The 21566-nt window shown below is 41.8% G+C and overlaps 1 protein-coding gene across 2 annotated transcripts in view; it reads right to left on the bottom strand.

The window, feature by feature from the left end:
* Nucleotides 1-102: 102 nt before the first annotated feature.
* LOC138975484 (LIM domain kinase 1-like) overlaps nt 103-21566 on the bottom strand; it is a 61479-nt gene continuing 40015 nt past the window's right edge. For both annotated transcript variants that reach the window (XM_070348182.1, XM_070348183.1), the window contains 13 exons: nt 21398-21533; nt 20740-20849; nt 18989-19201; nt 18572-18665; nt 16443-16717; nt 15577-15760; nt 13643-13729; nt 12681-12768; nt 11838-11941; nt 11447-11512; nt 10410-10643; nt 8692-8846; nt 103-8082 (listed from right to left, as the gene is read on the bottom strand). In XM_070348182.1, the coding sequence (XP_070204283.1) occupies nt 7860-8082; nt 8692-8846; nt 10410-10643; nt 11447-11512; nt 11838-11941; nt 12681-12768; nt 13643-13729; nt 15577-15760; nt 16443-16717; nt 18572-18665; nt 18989-19201; nt 20740-20849; nt 21398-21533 (1969 nt within the window). In that variant the 3' untranslated portion in view covers nt 103-7859. The remainder of the gene's footprint in view (nt 8083-8691; nt 8847-10409; nt 10644-11446; nt 11513-11837; nt 11942-12680; nt 12769-13642; nt 13730-15576; nt 15761-16442; nt 16718-18571; nt 18666-18988; nt 19202-20739; nt 20850-21397; nt 21534-21566) is intronic.

The following is a 21566-nucleotide window of genomic DNA, read 5'->3' as shown; positions in this document are numbered from 1 at the left end:
AACAGTTCAAATGTGAGTTCTGTATACTTTATAATATATATAGGAACAAAATACATATAGGGGCACATAACTGCGCATCATGTTTTACATTGACCATCTATAGTACTAAGTAATAGTAGTCTCCCATGCAATGCCTATCATTCTTCTGCCATATTTTCTTCCTTTTCTCTCACAGTCACAATGCAAACATTTTTTAGGGAGCGTTCACAAATACATGTATACAAGACACGTGACAGGATATAGGACTGTCGGTCATGTACGGTAATGTCATTTTGCACAACGAGATGGTCAAATATAATATATAGCTTTCCACAATGCACACAGGCATAATTAATAAACAATTATATTCGTCATCAACTGATAACAAAATGACTACAGGTGGTCACTGCAACAGAAATCTTGTACACTGCACATATTCTCACAGCAAATTAAAACAAGTCGCGTAAGGCGAAATAACATTTAGTCAAGCTGTCGAACTCACAGAATGAAACTGAACGCACTGCATTTTTTCACCAAGACCGCATACTCGTAGTGTCGTCAGTCCACCGCTCGTGGCAAAGGCAGTGAAATCGACAACCCAGAATTGTGCGGTAATGGTCGCGCTGAGCAGGATAACACGCTTTTCTGTATCTCTATTCTTTTTGGCGTACTGAGTTTGTTTTTAATCCAAACATATCTTATCTATATGTTTTTTGAATCAGGGACCGATAAGGAATAAGATGTTTTTAAATCGATTTCGGAAAATTAATTTTAATCATAATTTTCATATTTTTAATTTTCAGAGCTTGTTTGTAATCCAAATATAACATATGTATATGTTTTTGGAATCAAAAAATGACGAAGAATAAGATGAAATTGTTTTTGGATCGTTTAATAAAAAAGTAATTTTAATGACAAGTTTCCGATTTTTAATGACCAAATTCATTAATTATTTTTTAAGTCGCCTCAACTTTTACAAAAAGCCGGGTATGACGTGATCAAAGGTATTTATCGAAAAAAAAAAAAAATAAACGTCTGGGGATATCATTCCCAGGAACTCTCATGTCAAATTTTATAAAGATCGGTCCAGTAGTTTAGCCTGAATCGCTCTACACACACACACACACACACATACACCATGACCCTCGTCTCGATTCCCCCTCTATGTTAAAACATTTAGTCAAAACTTGACTAAATGTAAAAACAACGAATTGACACATTTGAGATCATAAATTAGCACGGTGTAATGATCTTTTTTTTTTGCTTTTGACACAAAAAGATCCTTGCAGACAATATTAATTGCTTCCAAAAGTATGATGTAGAAAATACACTGAGCAAAGCTGGTCGAGTAACACAAAGACTACAATCATAGAGGAAACCATGTTCCCTGTGTTCCCAATGTATTAATGTCATCATGTAGTCAAAGGTATGCTCATTCCAATGTAGATGAATTCGCATACACCAACACATATCTGACCAGGCCTTTCTTTAATAATTGTATTTCATTATGTAAATGTAAATGTGTGTGTGTGCGTGCATGTGTGTGCATGCATGCATGCGTGTGTGTGTATGTATGTGTGTGTGTGTGTTGCTATTATATCGCCATGAGCTCTTGCGAGAAGGGGTGATTAATAAGTGTTCAACTCATTGTCTCCCAGGTACGGATATATCCAAACCCACTCATATGGCTCTATCTGACCAGGTACGGATATATCCGCTCAGACTGTTAGCTTCAGTCGCTAATCCTGTAACGTCCATCTAACGCCTGCATTCCAGCTTGTTGATACACTGTTTCTACACACTTACTACAATTCTGAGTGACCTGCTGCAGCACAGCTGGTCTCGGCTAAAAAAAACGTTGCCAACATAGGTGGGGTAGAAAGTGTTAATTATCAAATCATTATCATTTTACATAAGATAATTCAACATTCTTTTACGTGGACACCATACCAAAGATAAGTACCGGTCTGACTGTTATCTGTGCAGAGGAGGAATTTTTTGCTGAATTTATTTCACAGATTGACATTGGTGCCACTTATAAAATTAAGTCATCAAAACAAATAGATCCCTGCGCCTTGAGTCCGAGTCTGGAGATACGCGCGCGATATAAGACTTCATATATAAACAATTCTCACTCTGTTCAGGACGAGCCAGTCTGTAGATTTCTGGAATGTGTCCAAGTGAACAGATACTATAAGATGTTTGATGGGTTGTTGATAGACCAGCTCCGAGGGGAGCATATATATCGATTCTGTTTTGATCTTTATCGACTGAGGCTGGAATGAAAAGTCTTCTTATCCACGAAGATAGAATTGTCCAAATCTCAAGAAGAAGACCAAAAAGCACTGTGCGCATGCGCAGTCTAGTCGCGTACCATTGTGCCGATCGATGCACTAAGAATTTGTGCGAGTATCACAAGACAGTCATAGGCCTGTGAAAATATTGCGTTTCTCTGCGAACAGTATTAAAAAGACATGTTTTTTTTATCTTGTTAAAATTTTGTAGCACAAGTCTCAGAAAAGTGAATTTAGGCCTGAAAATGATGACAAACTTTCCTATCCCATGCAAACGCCTCAACACATCTGTGGTGGTTAACACGATCGTTTACACAGGAAGGAATGTATCTTTAACACTAATGCACACCACACCCAGAACCATGTTCCCTTTGACGTGTGTTGCTATCCTGCAGTTAATAAATTTATACACGCACAAACCAGTCTGTCAAAAGACATTCAAACACATACTGAGGACAAATTCAATGCCTTCCTCTACACGCAAGTTTACAGTCGCAAATAAGAGATTAGGCACAGTGAGCTTAAAAAAGTTGCATAAGTCGTTAAGAAAATTGAGATAGAGAAATGAGAAACATTGAGTTTCCTGAAGGTTTACAGAGCAAGAAAATAAACATACACGTACATGCATGTACACACATGTGACTGAACACTATACAAACACAGCCACACACACTCATGTACCGGATGAACAGGCACATGCAAGCACGGAAGTGCAAACAAAAGATTAATCTTCACATCACAATATACCTTGCAACAATCTGCCTTGGCCCATTGGCATTGGAAATAAAACATACTACAGTTCACAAAGATATCTAGCAGATCTGTTATAAATGGGTGAAAAGAAAATCTGTTCCAAGTACAACTAGTCACATGCAAGCACATTCACTTCTGTAGGCACATAACTTGACACTTTGCATACCCATATACTTTCTGCCACACTACGTTACCTTATGAACAATTCAGCATAACAAATATGTGACTAAAACATATCAAAACATCCTGAAACTTAAACTTCAATAATGAAAAAAAGAGTGAGTAAGTACTGCTTTTTTGTGCTCAAAACTGTACAGCACTGAAGGAAAAGTATTAGTACAGCACCTTGGAAACAAACACAAATAGTGTAGATACTAAAACACCTATACTTTTGAGGTTCTTTGTTTTAACAAAATCAGAGACAATCAAAGCAAAAGTCACAATCACAAAATAGTCTCTTGCTGAAAAATCAGTTTGAAAAAAAAAGATAGGGGAAAAAATGTCATGTCAACTATAATGGCATACCGCATTCTCGTCTCCCTCTTAGAGATATAAACATGCTGAACTAAAAGGTTTTGCATGATTTGAAAGCTCTAGCCATAACTGTATATATTGACCACAGTCAGCCTTCTTCTGTTTCACAGCCACCGAAGACGACACACCGCTCTCTTATACAATCAAAAGTTCAAGCACCAAACTTAACAAACAAAACACAAGCAGTCATCATCATCATCATCATCATCATCATCATCATCATCATCATCATCATCATCATCATCATCATCATCATCATCATCATCATCATCATCATCATCCAGGGGCTCACATCCACGTCGGACATCGGACATACACGGATATTTTTTCCAAATGTCCTATACATTTTTCATGCAAGAGGACATATGTCCTATTGATTTTGTCACAACGTGGTCATTGTCCCATTATGCTTTCATTTGATCTGGAAATTGTCAGTACTTTCCAATTTACAGTAGTTTGATTTACTACGATGTGTCTCTCCAAGCAGACAAAACCATGCTGTTAATGTACGTTTTGTTGCGAGAAAAAAAAGGTCCTATTCATTTTGTTTTTGTTCGGGACAAATGTCCTATCGCTTTTGCATTGTCCAGGACATTTGTCCTATGCCATCTCTCATGGATGTGAGCCCCTCATCATCATCATCATCATCATCATCATCATCATCATCATCATCATCATCATCATCATCCAACTCACTGCAATACTTTTCCCCCAGCATTTGTACACTAATTCATACCTCCAGACAAATCAAATAAAAATCAATCACATTTCTCTTTGGAGTTTAATTCTCATTTACCCTTTGAAAAAATAAATACATTGGTCCCTCCATGGCTGTATTCAGGAGATACATACAAGGATGAAGAAGCTGGGTAAATAATTTGGTTGATGTTTCTTCAGTAAAATTAAAACTTGTAATTAGGTCAGAGCTAATATGATTATGTTGGTCCCAAAACTGAGCAAGTTGTGTATTTTTGCTGCTCAATGTCACACATAATGCACGTACAGACATGAACATTGTGTGTGTGGTCTAAAAATAGCACTATGCCTCACTTCATTAGGATTATTACCTGGACCACCAGAAAGAAATGATATTTTTGAGTCTATTCATTAACGTAAAGAAAACATTCATGTATATGAACACACACCAGACACACACATCAGTCTCTCTCTTTCACAGCTGCAATTCTCTTGGAAACATCTCTGCAACATTTCATACAAAATGTACACTTACATGTACCTTCCTCCCAAGTAGACCATCTGGTCTGAACCACCATAGAACCAACCAGACTTTTACATGGATGTAGAGGTTACATGCCGAGTCTCAGTGATTATCAAAAATAATGGTCGAAGTTAGCGGATCATGAAAAATGCGAGCTTTAGCAAGCTTTTTCATGACCGCGAACTGAGACCATTATTTTTAATAATCACTGAGACGAGGTATGTAACCTCTTTATTCCTCCTTACTTCAGTTATTCAAAGAAAAGAGGAGTTTTTTTGCGAAAGTTTGATCAAATCATATTCACCCAACCAGTCTACCTGCGCAGGCGATCGATTAATGCGCGGTTGTATAGTTCCGTGCAAATCATTCAATTCTGTTGACACTTCATGTCATTTTCCATGTTTTGAACTAAAATCAAGTACACAGTTATGTTGTCATTCTGCTGTGGCGGTAAAGGCAGAAAGTGTGTGTTATGTTCATGTTTTGGTATCGCTCAGGAAATGGAGGCCGGAATCACTCAGTTGAATCGAACTCCGACCAAACACCACGTAATAACTAGGTTAATTTATGCACTCGCGTGAACAAGAAACTGTCGAGCGGCTTCACAGATGTCGTCGTTGGGTAGTTTTGGGTTTGTTTTACTACCATAGGAGGATTTTTGAACTGTAAATGCACTCAGCTGCAACAAAAACGCAAAACGAAGGCTGTGAGCTGCACTGTGCCTTTAAAGTCTTAGGTATGACCCGGCCGGGGTTCGAACCCATGACATCCCGATCACGGGGCGGACGCCTTACCACTAGGCCAACCGTGCTGGTTTTTACAAAATGCTGTCTGCATGGGAAAGTAGGTACCTGCAAGTACATACAACCCTGTACAGTAAAGTGTTAACATTGCTTGCTTTTCAACAAAACATGAGCTACGTTTGGCAATGATGCGTAAACAAACAACTGACAGGAAAATGGTTGGTCATGTCAGTTTAACTTTTGGTCATTGCATTCTGCGTTTAGGTATAGGAGTTAAAATAAAAATCTAAAAACAACAAAGAAAAAACAATCACGTAGAAATACTGTATACACAACAAAATGAATGGTCAACAGATACTTTCTAGTCACCCAACACAAACCAACAAGTGTCGAAGCAAAAATGTCATCTTCCTTCATAATTCTTTTATTGTCTGATGGTCCCTTCTTGTTAATGTCCGACGAATTCAAATAAGTTGTTTTGACATGAGACACAGTCCCACGGGTCATTCTTTTCTCTTTACAGGCACTGTTTGTTTGTTTGCTTAACGCCCAGCCGACCACGAAGGGCCATATCAGGGCGGTGCTGCTTTGACATTTAACGTGCGCCACACACAAGACAGAAGTCGCAGCACAGGCTTCATGTCTCACCCAGTCACATTATTCTGACACCGGACCAACCAGTCCAAGCACTAACCCCATAATGCCAGACGCCAGGCGGAGCAGCCACTAGATTGCCAATTTTAAAGTCTTAGGTATGACCCGGCCGGGGTTCGAACCCACGACCTCCCGATCACGGAGCGGACGCCTTACCACTGGGCCAACCGTGCCGGTTTTTACAGGCACTGGCTTACCGCCCTTCCGTTTCTGCTTCACTTTTCCTTGCTTTGTTTGCCATTCACATTTGTTCACAAATCACAATTTTTCAGGTTCTTTTTCGTTTGACTTCCTTCATTGTTTTGTATAGATCTGTCCACACACTTGGCTGAAGGAGCTCACAAGGGAAGAAACTCAAACACAGCAATCACCATAAAAACACCTGTAGCAGGTCAGCTTCTTTAGCTTTCACCATGAAGAAAAGTTGTTGCTTTTCGTTGTTGCATTAGCATACATACAGAATACGCTTCTTCTCTTTTGCGTTTCTCAGGTGGCAGCTATTTTGTGCTTTTTTGAGACAATTCCTGCAGCTTTAAGTGCCATAGCCCTCTACAGTGCAGATGGAAGTCATCACATGTTGTATATATATTCACATGTTGTAAACATTTATAGCACTTAAGTCCCTTTGTTTCTCAGAAGGTGCACCTTTAGTACGTACTTTAATTTGTCCTTATACTTATAAAACAGTATTTTTTCTGCTGAGTAGAGCCACTCACCATAATGAGTCTCTGGCATGTCAAGCTCCTCTGCTTTCACCACGAACAAATATATTTTGGCTAGCACACACACACACACACACAAACACACACACACACACACACACACACACACACACACACACACACACACACACACACACACACAAACAAACACACACACACACACTTCTCTTTCTGTTTCCTCAGGTGCGAGACAATTCCATTTAGTTTCTGAATCTTGCTTGCTTTTTTTTCTTCACTCACCACTTTCCTTTCTTATTGACCAACACTAACCTGCTCACTGTCTCAGTATGTGTCCTTCATTACACAGGAACTTTCTGGAGACAGCTTCCTCTCCTGTAGCTTTAAGAAGTAACTTCCTTCTACTTGAGAAACAGCATTCTCCCTGCTTTGTAAAAGGACTACTACTGGCTGTCTCAATTCACTGTCTGGGCTGCATTTCTAGCTGGCTGCTGTGTTCTGTTCCGCTATAGCACAGCGGGAAGTCATGTATTTGGGGGATCTAGTAATGCTTTTGTCCCTGGCTTTGTCAGCTTTCACCCTGTTGTAGAAGTCAACAGGGCTTGTGCTCCAAGCAGTCTCACACCTATTGTGTTTGAAAACTTTCTAGCTTGCTGAAGTGTTCTGTTCCTCTATAGAACAGCGTGAAGTTGTGCGTTTGGGAGAGCCTGTGGTGGACTTGTCCATAGCTCTGTTAGCTAGCGTACATCTCAGAATCTTTCATCCTGTGGTAGCAGTCACAGGGGCTTGTTCTTCTTGTTCTACCAGCCGTCTCACACCTATTGTGACTGTCGTGTTTCTAGCTTGCTGCAGTGTTCTGTTCCTCTATAGCACAGCATGTAGTTTTGCGTTTGACTTATCCATAGCTCTGTTAGTGTACAGAGAGTCTTGGACCCTATGTTTGAAGTCCACAGGGCTTGTGCTACCAGCTGTCTCACACCCACAGTAAGTGTCTGCAACCTTTCTAGCTTGACCCTTTGTTCTGATCCTCTATAGCACAGCGTGAAGTTTTGCGTTTGGGAGAGCCTGTGGTGGACTTGTCCCTGGCCTTGTCAGCGTAGAGAGAGTCCTTGACCTTGTGGTAGAAGTCCACAGGATTCCCCTGCAGCTCTTGAGGCGCCTTCATTCCGTGCTCGATGTGCAGAACCAGAGCCTCCGTCAGATGGTTGAGGTTATCAAACGTGGGTCTGGGTGAAACAAGAAAGAATAGTTAGGTTGAATGTTGGTTTGATATGGCAGTGTCAGCATGTATGTGATATTTGAGATGCATGCAATGTGTGTGTGTGTGTGTGTGTGTGTGTGTGTGTGTGTGTGTGTGTGTGTGTGTGTGTTTGTTTGTTTGTTGTGTTTGTTTGGTGTGTTTGTTTGGTGTGTTTGTTTGTGTGTGTGTGTGTGTGTGTGTGTGTGTGTGTGTGTGTGTGTGTGTGTGTGTGTGTGTGTGTGTGTGTGTGTGTGTGTGTGTGTGTTTGTTTGGTGTGTTTGTTGTGTTTGTTTGGTGTGTTTGTTTGTGTGTGTGTGTGTGTGTGTGTGTGTGTGTGTGTGTGTGTGTGTGTGTGTGTGTGTGTGTGTGTATGCGCATGTGATTGCATATGCTTGCTTGCATGCGTTTATGCATGCAGCAGTGAGGGCATGTGTGTAATAGCACACACTCATGTGTATTACAGAACAGCAAAATCCTTGGAAGAACTGAAAGACACATCACATATATATTTCTCTATCCATGGACTTTTTTTAAGAAGATAACTCCACTGCATGGAGACGCTGTAACCTAAACATCCTTCACCACGGCAACCAACCTTTTATCGGGCTCCAGCTGCGAACAGTGAACGGCCAGCATGAGGAGGGGGTCGGGACACTCCTTGCAGAACTTCTTGTGGAACAGGTCCACGTTCAGTCCAAAGTCCAGGCAGCGCGGCAAGTCTTCAGGGTCTGCTGACACTCGGGCTATCACCTGTGGAGGGAAAGAACAAGGACTGTGATGATGAATGCCGACACTCGGGCTATCACCTGTGGAGGGAAAGAACAAGGAGGTGATGATGAATGCCGACACTCGGGCTATCACCTGTGGAGGGAAAGAACAAGGAGGTGATGATGAATGCCGACACTCGGGCTATCACCTGTGGAGGGAAAGAACAAGGAGGTGATGATGAATGCCGACATTCGGGCTATCACCTGTGGAGCGAAAAACAAGAAGGTGATGATGAATGCCGACACTCGGGCTATCACCTGTGGAGGGAAAGAACAAGGAGGTGATGATGAATGCCGACACTCGGGCTATCACCTGTAAAGCGAAAAACAAGAAGGTGATGATGAATGCCGACACTCGGGCTATCACCTGTGGAGCGAAAAACAAGAAGGATAAGAAGAAGGATAAGGATAAGATTACATATAGTCCTGTTGGGTTACCCTCATGAAAATTCGGGTGGCTTTCCCACTGGGGAAAGCAAGCTGCTATACAGTAAAGCCCTACCCCTTTTTTTTTTTAGTTTTTCCTGCATGCGTGTATTCATGTTTCCAAGCCCTGAGACTTTTGCTGAGACATAGACAATGTCAATTGCTACACACACTGTCGACTTTTCTTTAACCAGGAAAGACTTCTGTTCTGAAAAATTCTCTTTCATATGCTGTAGTCCTGTATTTTGTACACACACATTAATACATCCCCGCACATGAGCATACCCAGACAGGCAGAAACATATGCAAACACATAATATACAAAGACACACAAATATACACACACAGACAAAGAGAAGCTGAAACAAACAAAAGAGAAGCTAAAACAAACAAAAGAGAAGCTAAAACAAACCAAAGAGAAGCTAAAACAAACAAAAGAGAAGCTAAAACAAACAAAAGAGAAGCTAAAACAAACAAAAGAGAAGCTAACACAAACAAAAGAGAAGCTAAAACAAAGAAAAGAGAAGCTAAAACAAACAAAAGAGAAGCTAAAACAAAGAAAAGAGAAGCTAAAACAAAGAAAAGAGAAGCTAAACAAACAAAAGAGAAGCTAAAACAAAGAAAAGAGAAGCTAAAACAAAGAAAAGAGAAGCTAAAACAAAAAAAAGAGAAGCTAAAACAAACAAAAGAGAAGCTAAAACAAAGAAAAGAGAAGCTAAAACAAAGAAAAGAGAAGCTAAAACAAAAAAAAGAGAAGCTAAAACAAACAAAAGAGAAGCTAAAACAAAGAAAAGAGAAGCTAAAACAAACAAAAGAGAAGCTAAAACAAACAAAAGAGAAGCTAAAACAAAGAAAAGAGAAGCTAAAACAAACAAAAGAGAAGCTAAAACAAACAAAAGAGAAGCTAAAACAAAGAAAAGAGAAGCTAAAACAAACAAAAGAGAAGCTAAAACAAACAAAAGAGAAGCTAAAACAAACAAAAGAGAAGCTAAAACAAAGAAAAGAGAAGCTAAAACAAAGAAAAGAGAAGCTAAAACAAAGAAAAGAGAAGCTAAAACAAACAAAAGAGAAGCTAAAACAAACAAAAGAGAAGCTAAAACAAACAAAAGAGAGCTCTCACCTCACAAATGATAATTCCGTAAGAGAAGACGTCCACTTTCTCGTCGTACACTTTACCATTCAACATCTCGGGCGCCATCCAGTATGGGTTGCCCACCACCGTGTGGCGCTTCTTACGCTGAAACCGCTTCTTGCTGGACCGACCGTTCTTCTCTGTCTGCATGCGAAACACCTCAGGGTTTCTGGGTAAGATTTTTGCCAGGCCAAAGTCTGCCACCACTACTGCCTGGTCCGACTGAAAAAAAAATCAAAGCAACATGTTACAAGTGGGTGTCTTCTATTTATAAAACTCTGCCAGAAAGGTTTTCAGAGTCATTAATATGATTAATAACATGGGTTGATGGTTAGGCAACCTCGCTTGAGAACATTTAATTTCTTCTCGTTCTGGCGCGCACACTTCCTGTCAGAATGCTTTTCAATTTGCACAGTCACATGAACCCGCGATTAAAGTTAAGTTAAAAATACACATACAAAAAGTTGAACTTACTGTGCAGATAATAAATAAGCAATGAAATGCAATACTTTTCACCATTATCATAGGCTGAGCTTTAAGTCCAACTCATTTTCAATGATGACAAAAGTAGTGAAAGAAAAATGTATCTGGCCATACCAATTAAATTTACTGCTGAAAACAATCATCTGATTTCATTTTCATTTCATTTCATTTTCATTTCATTTTCATTACTTTATTGTCCCATCGCTGGGAAATTCGGGTTGCTTCCTCCCAGTGGAAAGCTAGCAGCAACGGAGTCGCGCTACCCAGGTGTCTGTGTGTTTAGGTGTATTCAGCCACCTGCACTTATGGCAGAATGACCAAGGTCTTTTACGTGCCATTGTGATGACACGGGGGTGGGACATGGCTTCCGTCTCTGGGTCTGCACATTAAGTTGACCCGTGTCCGTCCCGGCCCGGATTCGAACCAGCGACCTTTCGATCACAAGTCCAGTGCTCTACCAACTGAGCTACCGGGCCCCCGGAAACATTGGTTTCTTTTAATGTTTCCATGAATTATGCAGCAGAAAAAGAGCAAACAATCACCTTTCTGATGAAACAGTTTCTTGAATTCAGGTCTCGGTGGATGATGTTCATGGAATGGAGGTAGGACTGTAAAATAAAGTCACAAGTCAAGACCTCAGTGAGTGTGTTTTTGTGTGTGTGTGTGTGTGTGTGTGTGTGTGTGTGTGTGTGTGAGTGCATGCGTGTGTGTGTGTGTGAGTGCATGCAAGCGTGTATGCGTGCGTGCATGTGTGTATGTGCACATAAATTCAACAAACTATGAGTACTAAAAATTGAACACGGTATGCTTCGACTCTGTCATATGAATCATGCCTTTGATATCTCAGTGCATGTCATGCACAAATTTTAACAATTCTTCTGAATAAAACATCTCGAAGAAAAAAACACCTGTGAGTAATGAAAAGATACTGACCATGCCAGCAGAGATGTCTTTGATGAACTTGGCTCGCTGAACCCAGGACACCGCAGTGTCATGATCCATCAGGATTTCAGACAGCGTACCCCCATCAATGTATTCTGCACACCAACAATACCAGCTAGTCAATCACAGCATTGAAAAAGATTTTTTTTTACAGTTTAAAAGTCACACAATCATGGACTGTCATATAGTCTGTCCAAGCCTTCCATGAAGATTAAGTCACATTTTAAAACCAGTCCATGCAAACTAGCCTTGTACAGATATATAAATAAGAGATAGCAAACTCAATTCGAACACCAACACCCTTTCAAGGCCCTTATTTTTTGCAGATTTTGGGAAGACTTGGAGAGGAGAGGAGGGGACCGGCACGGTTGGCCTAGTGGTAAGGCGTCCGCCCCGTGATCGGGAGGTCGTGGGTTCGAACCCCGGCCGGGTCATACCTAAGACTTTAAAATTGGCAATCTAGTGGCTGCTCCGCCTGGCGTCTGGCATTATGGGGTTAGTGCTAGGACTGGTTGGTCCGGTGTCAGAATAATGTGACTGGGTGAGACATGAAGCCTGTGCTGCGACTTCTGTCTTGTGTGTGGCGCACGTTAAATGTCAAAGCAGCACCGCCCTGATATGGCCCTTCGTGGTCGGCTGGGCGTTAAGCAAACAAACAAACAAAAAAAGGAGAGGAGGGGTGTGTGTGTGTGTGTGTGTGTTCGCTGCATATATATAACTGATGCACAATTAGCATCTCAAGCCTGACACGAAAACTGCATTGCAAATCACTGCAGGCTAAAGAATCACAGTGGAGAAATACATTATCCAAGACCAGGCAATAATGTTACTGACCTGTTACCATATTAAGTTTCTTGTCTCGATACAGCACCCCCAGAAACCTCAACACGTTTGGATGATCCAACTTTCGTAGCACCGATACCTGGACAAACAAATTGCATGGTGATCAAATATACTTTTCATGCAAACGCAGTAATAAAGACAGATGTGTAATACACGGTAGAATTTGGGACAAGAAAACTCTGCATCGATATCATGGAATAATTGATCTACTTTCTTGGTTCAGATGCAACGAGTGTTTTAGAAACTCTCTGTTGGAATGCTAAAATATTGTTCTGGAATTCCGGTTTCAAGCATAATGAGTTACATGCACCCAAAAGCTTCACCGAGATGTTCAACCAGTGATGCGCGTTTGACTTTCTAAAGTGATCTTTTGAGAACAGAAACAGACAAAAGGGAAAAGAAGAGAAAAGAATAAATGCAAAAAAGAGACTTTAACCAATGACGCGCGTTTGACTTTATTAAGTGATGTCTTGAGAGCAGACACAGACAAAAGGGAAAAGAAGAGAAAAAAACAAGAAATTCCTCCGATAGGAAAAACACCCCCGTTGGTCAAAGGGAAATAACCATTCTTACTGCACCCATTCTCACTGCCACTAACTGAGAAGGTTATTTCCCTTTGACCATGAGGCATGAATATGTTTCTGTATAAATCCTTGTAGAATCTTAATCCAGCAATAACTCCCTAACCGTGTGTTTGACTGGTCCCAATTTTTGTAAGGACCGTCTCAGGAATGTATAGAACCTGTTCACCAAGTTTGGTGACGATCGGTCCGTTCATTCTTGAGATCTATATGCGAACACAAACACACACACAAACAAACAAACAAACAAACAAACACATCGAGTGAAACCTATACACACCCCTATACCGGGGGTGTAATAAACGGAAAAAAGAGACCCATTTGTTCCGCAAGTACCGTCAAACAGAGATTGCTTCTCAAGCATGCGCTCACCTCATGCAGGAAGCTTTTCTGAGCCTCCTCGTCAAACTTGAAAAGCTCCTTGATGACCATCACTTCCCCTGTCACCTTGTGGGTCACCTGCGACAAAAACCAAAGGTTATAACGTCAACAATCAACACAGCATTAGCAGTGACCAGAGTTCAAGAACATTGCAACGAAGATGATAACGAAGAAGAATTGTACAAGCAGGCATGGGAATTGAAAAAATTAAAAAAAAGGCTGAACATATTTAAACAATAGCAAAGTCGACGACGCAAAGCGCCTAGCCTTACTAGGGGGTTCCGGGGGCATGCTGCCCCGTACATTTTTTCTCTCCAAACAACCGAAATGGTGCAATTTGTTGTCATCTGAGCTCCAAGTTTGCCATTAAATTCAGTTTTTAGAACAATTTTTGCCTCCCCCATTTATTTTTTCGGCAAACACTTTTGCTTTTTCGGCGAAACAAAAAAACCATTTAGCGGATATTTGCCTTCCGGCGGACAATTCCCATGCCTGTACAAGAAAGAGATGAGAGAGAAATTTAATTTTAAGACATGTCACTATTAACAGCTATTGTGTTTTCAGAGTAGCAATAGGGTCCGATATTTAGACGAGACAAGTATAATGCCGACGAGTATATAGCTGTTCTGACCTTGATTTGTTGTTCCAAACTTACAAAATGACAGTTTTTACGTCGATGCGTTGATCTCAGGTTTTGATAGCAGACACCGTTTCTTATGCGCATCAGTTTTGCGCAGGCGCCACACTGACTTTGGAAAAAAACTCGATTTGACAACACAGCTGTTAAACAGCTTTTTATTAGTTCATTCGAATACAACAAAAAGAAGTTTGAGTTTTTTGAATTTTGAACAAGACTACTTATGAAGAAGACCAAAACACAACATAAACGGAAAACTAGAAACTGATGATGCAACAAGGGGAGGAGAAGAGAACAGCTAATCGCGAGCAGACGGCAGCGAAGTTTTCAGTTTGGGTGAATGGCATTTATACTTGTCTCGTCATGAAGCGAATTTTTCAACCTCAGTTATAAACGACTACATGAATGTTAGTGCCATGGGTTGTACATCAATACTTCAGAGGGGAAGTGGGGTATTTAGTATGGAGTTACGAGATAAGAAAAGCCGAATGCGAGTTTGTGTCAGTCGGCAACTGACACAGGCACACACAAACGGCTGTTCCGTTTTACTCCCCTGTTTGTACTACATCTTTCGACTTTGGGCATTTTGTGGTGTTTAGGGACAGAAAATAATTGACTTAGTCCTGTTTCATCGGGAAGTTAGCAGAAAAGGGTATGCTATCGACATTTGTAAAGCTGAAAAACATTCCCGAGAAGAATTTCAAGTTGTCAGTGTATGCTGTTGTCGATTAAAACATTGTGTGGTGCAGATGGGTAAACCGGAACCATGCGTCTTTGTTATTGCCAACATGCTTTTGGATATTGGCAAAAATGGCCGACTTCCGTAGCATTATGGTTTGATGATCGGAAGAGACCATCCAATCACAGCCCTCGAATTCCCCCACGTGTCCATCAGAATAGCTATATATCAGCATATACCGTGGCACCCTGGTAATAACGTTAGGATAACAACCACCTGCTCAGTATGACCCCTCCCCACCAAAAGATGAGCTAGAAGTTTTTATCTTATATATTCCCCTTTCCACAGAGACCACCTGTCTGTAACGACCACTTGTGATCAGTCCCCGAGGTGCTCATTTGACAGCTTGGACTGTTTATTTCCAATGTCATTGACATCCACCCACAGCTGTGAGTTTTCTTTCTTTTTTACATTTTGTTTAATCATGAACATTCTAAAAACTTTAAACACATTCATTCACACGACCCACACAATCAAACCATCACCCCCCACCCTCCCACACACCCCACTATTTCCCCCCCCCCCCCCCCCCCCCCCCAACAGTCTTACCTTCACAGCCTGGCCAAAAAAGCCCTGTCCCAGGACCTCGCCGTGGATGAGATCGGTACCTCTGAACACGCGGTGGTCTTGAGACTGGTTGTGGAAGGAGGCCGAGCGGCCAAGATCCACGCTCTTCTGACGCGACGGGGGGCACGGGGAGGGGGACTTGCTGCGTCGACGGGTGGGACTGTGCCTGCGCAGAAAGTCCACACTGCATGTTTGCTTTGAAATTTGGTGTCAATATGCCCGCAGAAAATGCTGGCAAGTGGTGATATCTTTTGCTCCTTCTCATCCCCAAAAAAACACAGATGCAAGCAAGCTGAGGCACACAATCAGCCATTTTAGGACAATCGCTCATATGAAGCAAAACAGAAAAGCAATTAACAATTTCATGGGTGGGACTGAAAAATTTCATGGATCCCGAAGAATTTTAAAGGGGGGGGGGGTCTGGGGGCCCCCAGACGCTGAAGGATTTGTTTAATTAACAACCAAAAAAAACGTCACCACAGACATTACGAATCCGGAGTTCCGGCATATACCGGAAGAATCCCACCCATGCAATTTCTGCACCCAACCTATAGGTCTCAAAACTATGCACCCACCCTGAACACAGTCATGCTCTCTTTTTCTGTCTTTCGGGGTACAAGCAAACAAAATATTTACCACTCTTCTAAAGCATGCTGAAAATGAACACATAAACAGAAACATACACACCTGTGCACACATGTATGTACGCATGCACCCACGTATGAACGCACGCACACACATGTACACAGTAACACACCTACACACACCCCCCCCACACACACACATGCATGCACACACACACACGAACACACACACACAAACAAATCAAAATAGCCTGAAATACTCACCCCCTGGCCCTGAGAGAAGCTTTGGGTCTCAGCTTGACCGGAGTGTCGTTGATGATGACTGTCTTGTCACCCTCAGAACTCGGACTGTTCTCGCTGATGGAGGAAGGGGTGGTGGGTGTGGAGGGGGTGGTGGTGGAGGAGGAGGAGGAGACGGTTGGCGTGGTAACGGTGGTGGGGGTATTCCGACCATCAGCCTCCGTGTTGACGCGCAGGGGAGACAAATCCCGCTCAATGGTCAGCTGAATGGAATCTCGGGAGTTGACCAGAGCGTCAACCTGGCAACAGAAATAAATGTTTTGTTGTTGTTGTTTTTGTTTTGTTTTGTTTTTTCAAACAGTTTTATTCAAATAAACAACTACAAATAGCAAAATCGCATACAATGCATTAACTACAGCTTATAGAGGACAACAAGCTAAGTTTATAAACGTGGGTTTTTTTTTGTTCCTCGAACACTCACACAAAAATGCTTCTTATCTGTAACTGCCTATCAAAAATACTTTCCAACGGTAAAAACAAATTTTGTTTTTTTTATATATACCAACGCACATCTTTCCAATAAAGATAATGTGGTTCAATTTATACATAGTTGCCTTTTTCACCATTACAAAATTCATACCAAATAAAACATCACTAACTTTCAAAACAATCTTAATTTCTAAAGTACGAAAAATAAATTCTTCAATAAATGTTAAAAGTTTAGCACCCTTGGAGTGACGCACGCCTGACATTTTCTTTCCAAAATCAATGCACTTGTCCAAATCACAATCAGGCATGGGAATTGAAAAAAGTAAAAAAGGCTGAAAATGTGTAAGTAATAGCAAAGTCGACGACGCGAAGCGTCTAGCCCTGCTAGGGGGGTTTGGGGGGGGGGGTTCGGGGGCATGCCCCCCCCCCCCTCCCCCGGAATTGTTTTTCTCCAAAGAACCGAAATGGTGCAATTTGGTGTCATCTGAGCTCCAAGTTTGCCATTAAATTCAGTTTTTAGAACCATTTTTGCCTCCCCCATTTATTTTTTCGGCGGACACTTTTGCTTTTTCGGCGGAACAAAACAAAAAATCGGCGGAAATTTGCCTTTTGGCGGACAATGCCCATGCCTGCACAATGCCTGTTCTTCCAAAGGTGACCCAAATATTTCTTGTCATGATCAAATGAAAACCTTGCTAACCCGCATAAAAGAAAGAACAGCACACCCAGAATGATGTCCCTGAACTCTTGAGTCCTGAAAAGTATTCTTCCCATTACCTGCCATCAATTGGTCACAAGGGTTTCCCTGCTTCAAAATATGTACAGCATTGATACTTGACCTCATCAATCAGTCATCTCAGGTAGGTGTTTCATATTCATATTTATTACTTTATTGTCCCATCGCTGGGAAATTCGGGTTGCTTCCTCCCAGTGGAAAGCTAGCAGCAACAGAGTCGCACTACCCAGGTGTCTGCGTGTTTAGGTGTATTCAGCCACCTGTACTTATGGCAGAATGACCAAGGTCTTTTACGTGCCATTGTGATGACACGGGGGTGGGACATGGCTTCCGTCTCTGGGTCTGCACATAAAGTTGACCAATGTCCGTCCCGGCCTGGATTCGAACCTGCTACCTTCCGATCACAAGTCAAGTGCTCTACCAACTGAGCTACCGGGCCCCTCCATACATCTATACAGGCATGCTTCTGTGTTTTGGCATGTACAGTGCTACCTGTGATGTGAGGTCCCTATGATGAGTGGACATCTCCCATGAAAGGACACCTTCTAGAATCCTTTTGTTGTTGTCAAACAGTCCTAAACAGTGCCTCTTTAACTTTCCCCCTCTCTCTCTTTACTTCTCTCTCTTTTCTAGATCATTCTTTTTTATGCATGTTGTATGTATGTAAGTGGCGATGTGAACTGTGATGTAATGTATAACGTGTTGTAAAATAAAAAAATAAAAAAAATAAAAAAATAAAAAAAAAAGAATCCTTTTGTCTATTATCTTTACAAAAATATACCAGTCGTAGGGACACTTTTAATTGGTCCCAAGGGTGTCCTTTCATGGCAGGTACCCCTGTACCAGCTCACGAGTCTTCCAGCACATCTGTGTACCTGCGTAAGTGCCAGCATGTGCATACACGTGTATGTGCGCTATTCTGTCTCACCTCTTCCAGAGTCTTGTCCTTGATGGTGGATCCATTCACCTCCAGGATACGATCACCAATCTTCAGAGACTCCAGCTCAGGACTCAGATCCAACCTGTAACAAATAAACAACAACATAAACTGACTTGTCTAAAATCCCATACCAAAAACCAACGATTTACACACACACACACACACTATCATTCACTCAGTAATAGTGATGAGCGGCTGTCCCAGCCTGTCGAGGGTGGTGAGACTGTAGCGATGGGAGATGGGGGACTGGTCACACACACACACACGCACGCACACACTCACTCAGTAATAGTGATGAGCGGCTGTCCCAGCCTGTGGAGGGTGGTGAGACTGTAGCGATGGGAGACGGGGGACTGGTCACACACACACACACACACACACACACACACACACACACACACTCACTCAGTAATAGTGATGAGCGGCTGTCCCAGCCTGTCGAGGGTGGTGAGACTGTAGCGATGGGAGACGGGCGACTGGTCGGTGGCCACATGGACGGCGCCGCGCTGATTGCGGTCGGGGGTGGGCGGGATCTCCACCAGCTGGATGCAGTGCGGCTTGCGACGATGGGGGGTTGCCGTTAGCAACGGCCGCGTCACCGCTTTGTAGCAGGTACCACTGTGAGAATGGAGAGAGATCAGTTTACTTTTAGTACTGTAGTACAGATTCGGAAATTTGAATGCTAACAACAACAGCACAACACAAACAAAACATTTGACCTTAAAAAGTCTGGTTGAAAACCTCTAACATCAAACAAAAAACACTGAAAACACCCCAGAAAACAAGAACGCAACAAGCTTATCAAGGATCGGGGATAGCTAAAGATTAACTGAAAAAAATCACCTGCTACATGTACTGCCCAAACTCAATCTCAATTCAGTCAATGCCAACCTAAGCAGGACCAAATACAATGTAGCATCTCCACAAATTCATTCCATCACCCTATTCCCAAAACTGAGCTGGCAGCTACTGCCACTACTTTTCCCCCCAAGTCAAGTCCCAGTACAACCCACATCCACATCATTTGCCTCAACAGGATGGGAAACCCACATCCCTTCTCTCCAATGAGGATGGAAAACCCATATCCCTTCTCTCCAATGAGGATGGAAAACCCATATCCCTTCTTTCCAATGATAGAAAACCCATATCCCTTCTCTCCAATGAGGATGGAAAACCCATATCCCTTCTCTCCAATGAGGATGGAAAACCCATATCCCTTCTCTCCAATGAGGATGGAAAACCCATATCCCTTCTCTCCAATGAGGATGGAAAACCCATATCCCTTCTCTCCAATGAGCCCAAACCAATGTGTAACTTGTTTCTCTGTCCAGGGAACCCCCCCCCCCCCCCCTCCTTCAGACCCACTATTTAAAGGTACTTAACTTGTCAAATCCAGGTGCACGGAGCCCCTGGGGCTTTTAGTCATACCTCAGGCAGCTATCCGTTAGAAGAACTACCAAGTTTCATTGACTTGCACCCCAGAGAGTCAAGAACTGCGATTTTTTTACGAATTAATTTCGTACTCGGACCCGGCTGGTCTTGGCCTATTTTTGGATCTAAATTTAGATCAGGTAGATCACCACATCATGCACAAAAAGACACGTCACTAAAGCAAACTATGTCCGACGTCATCATGAGTTTGTGTAAAACGAAATGGAGGCCGGAATCACTCAGTTGAATCGAACTCCGACCAAACACCAACGTAATAACTAGGATGTATGCACTCGCGTGAACAAGAAACTGTTGAGCTTCACAGATGTCGTCGTTGGGTAGTTTTGGGTTTGTTTTACTACCATAGGAGGATTTTTGAACTGTAAATGCACTCAGCTGCAACAAAAAGGCAAAACGAAGGCTGTGAGCTGCACTGTGCCTTTAAGACTTCCCCCTTTAAAACCTCCGTTTCACATTTCTGATTTATAACCTCTGTAAATTTACTTTCATTTCAGGATTCACTCCTTTCCAAGACCCAATTTTCTCAGATTTTGTTTCGGTCTAATTAGTGGGTGTTCCACTGTACCCGGGTTACACCGCTTGTTCCCACTGCTCTCTGGTAAGTACCCTTTAACACGTCTTTTTCTCTTTGTCAAAACTACTCTGCTGCTTCCTAAACTTATATAAAAAAAAAAGAGATATGATGTAGGGCAAGACAGACTCACCAGAAGAGTTTGGATCGTTCCACCAGAGCGTAGGTGTCGCCGTCCCCAATGTAGGTCTGACATTTCTGACACTGAAAACACTCTGGGTGATACCGATGCTCCCCTGCAACCTGCCACCACAACAACAAAATCATTCAATCAACTATTCAATCTTTACATCAATTTGTCAAATCAATCTTCATCTTTGTCTCTCGGACAAAGGAAAAGGCATATATTTCAAATGTATCCATCAAAACCAGCAGTTTTTCAATCATTATAGCATGATTCTTTTAACTCATATTACAATTAAAAAATTTTGGTTAAACGAAACTTCTACAAACAGACACCATAAATTTAAACTTTTTTTTTTTTTTTATCTTGTACAGTAATCTTAGTAATCTATCCTGTTTTAACAAATGACATCCTCTTCAAAAATCCCTTTACTTTCATTACATCACTTTAGGGACATTCGGCTTACCATAAATGGTTGTGTAATAAGCTGGGGCCATCCATTGCAAGCCTCTCTCTCATCAAAACTTAAGTGTCTTTAATTATATCACTTTTGACCCATCCTGCTTACCATACATTGTCCTGCAATAAGCATTCACAACATACAGACCTCTTTCTCCTCAAAGATAACTTTACTTTCATTATACCACTTTAAGCCTATTCTGCTTACCATAAGTGGGCCTGTAATGAGTTGGGAGCAGCCATTGCAAGCACTGCCGAACTTGCTCCAGTAATCAGGCCGGCAGTATAGTTGGCCTTCTTTCTCAAAATACCAGTTGCTCAGGCAACGCTGACATACCGAGCATCTGCACACAGAAGAAATAAAGGAGTTATGAATT

This window comes from Littorina saxatilis, linkage group LG9 (genome assembly GCF_037325665.1).
Source record: "Littorina saxatilis isolate snail1 linkage group LG9, US_GU_Lsax_2.0, whole genome shotgun sequence".
Classification (NCBI taxonomy): Eukaryota; Metazoa; Mollusca; class Gastropoda; order Littorinimorpha; family Littorinidae; genus Littorina; species Littorina saxatilis.
The sequence above is the reverse complement of the archived record's forward strand: the minus strand, read 5'-3'. Positions and strand labels throughout refer to the sequence as shown.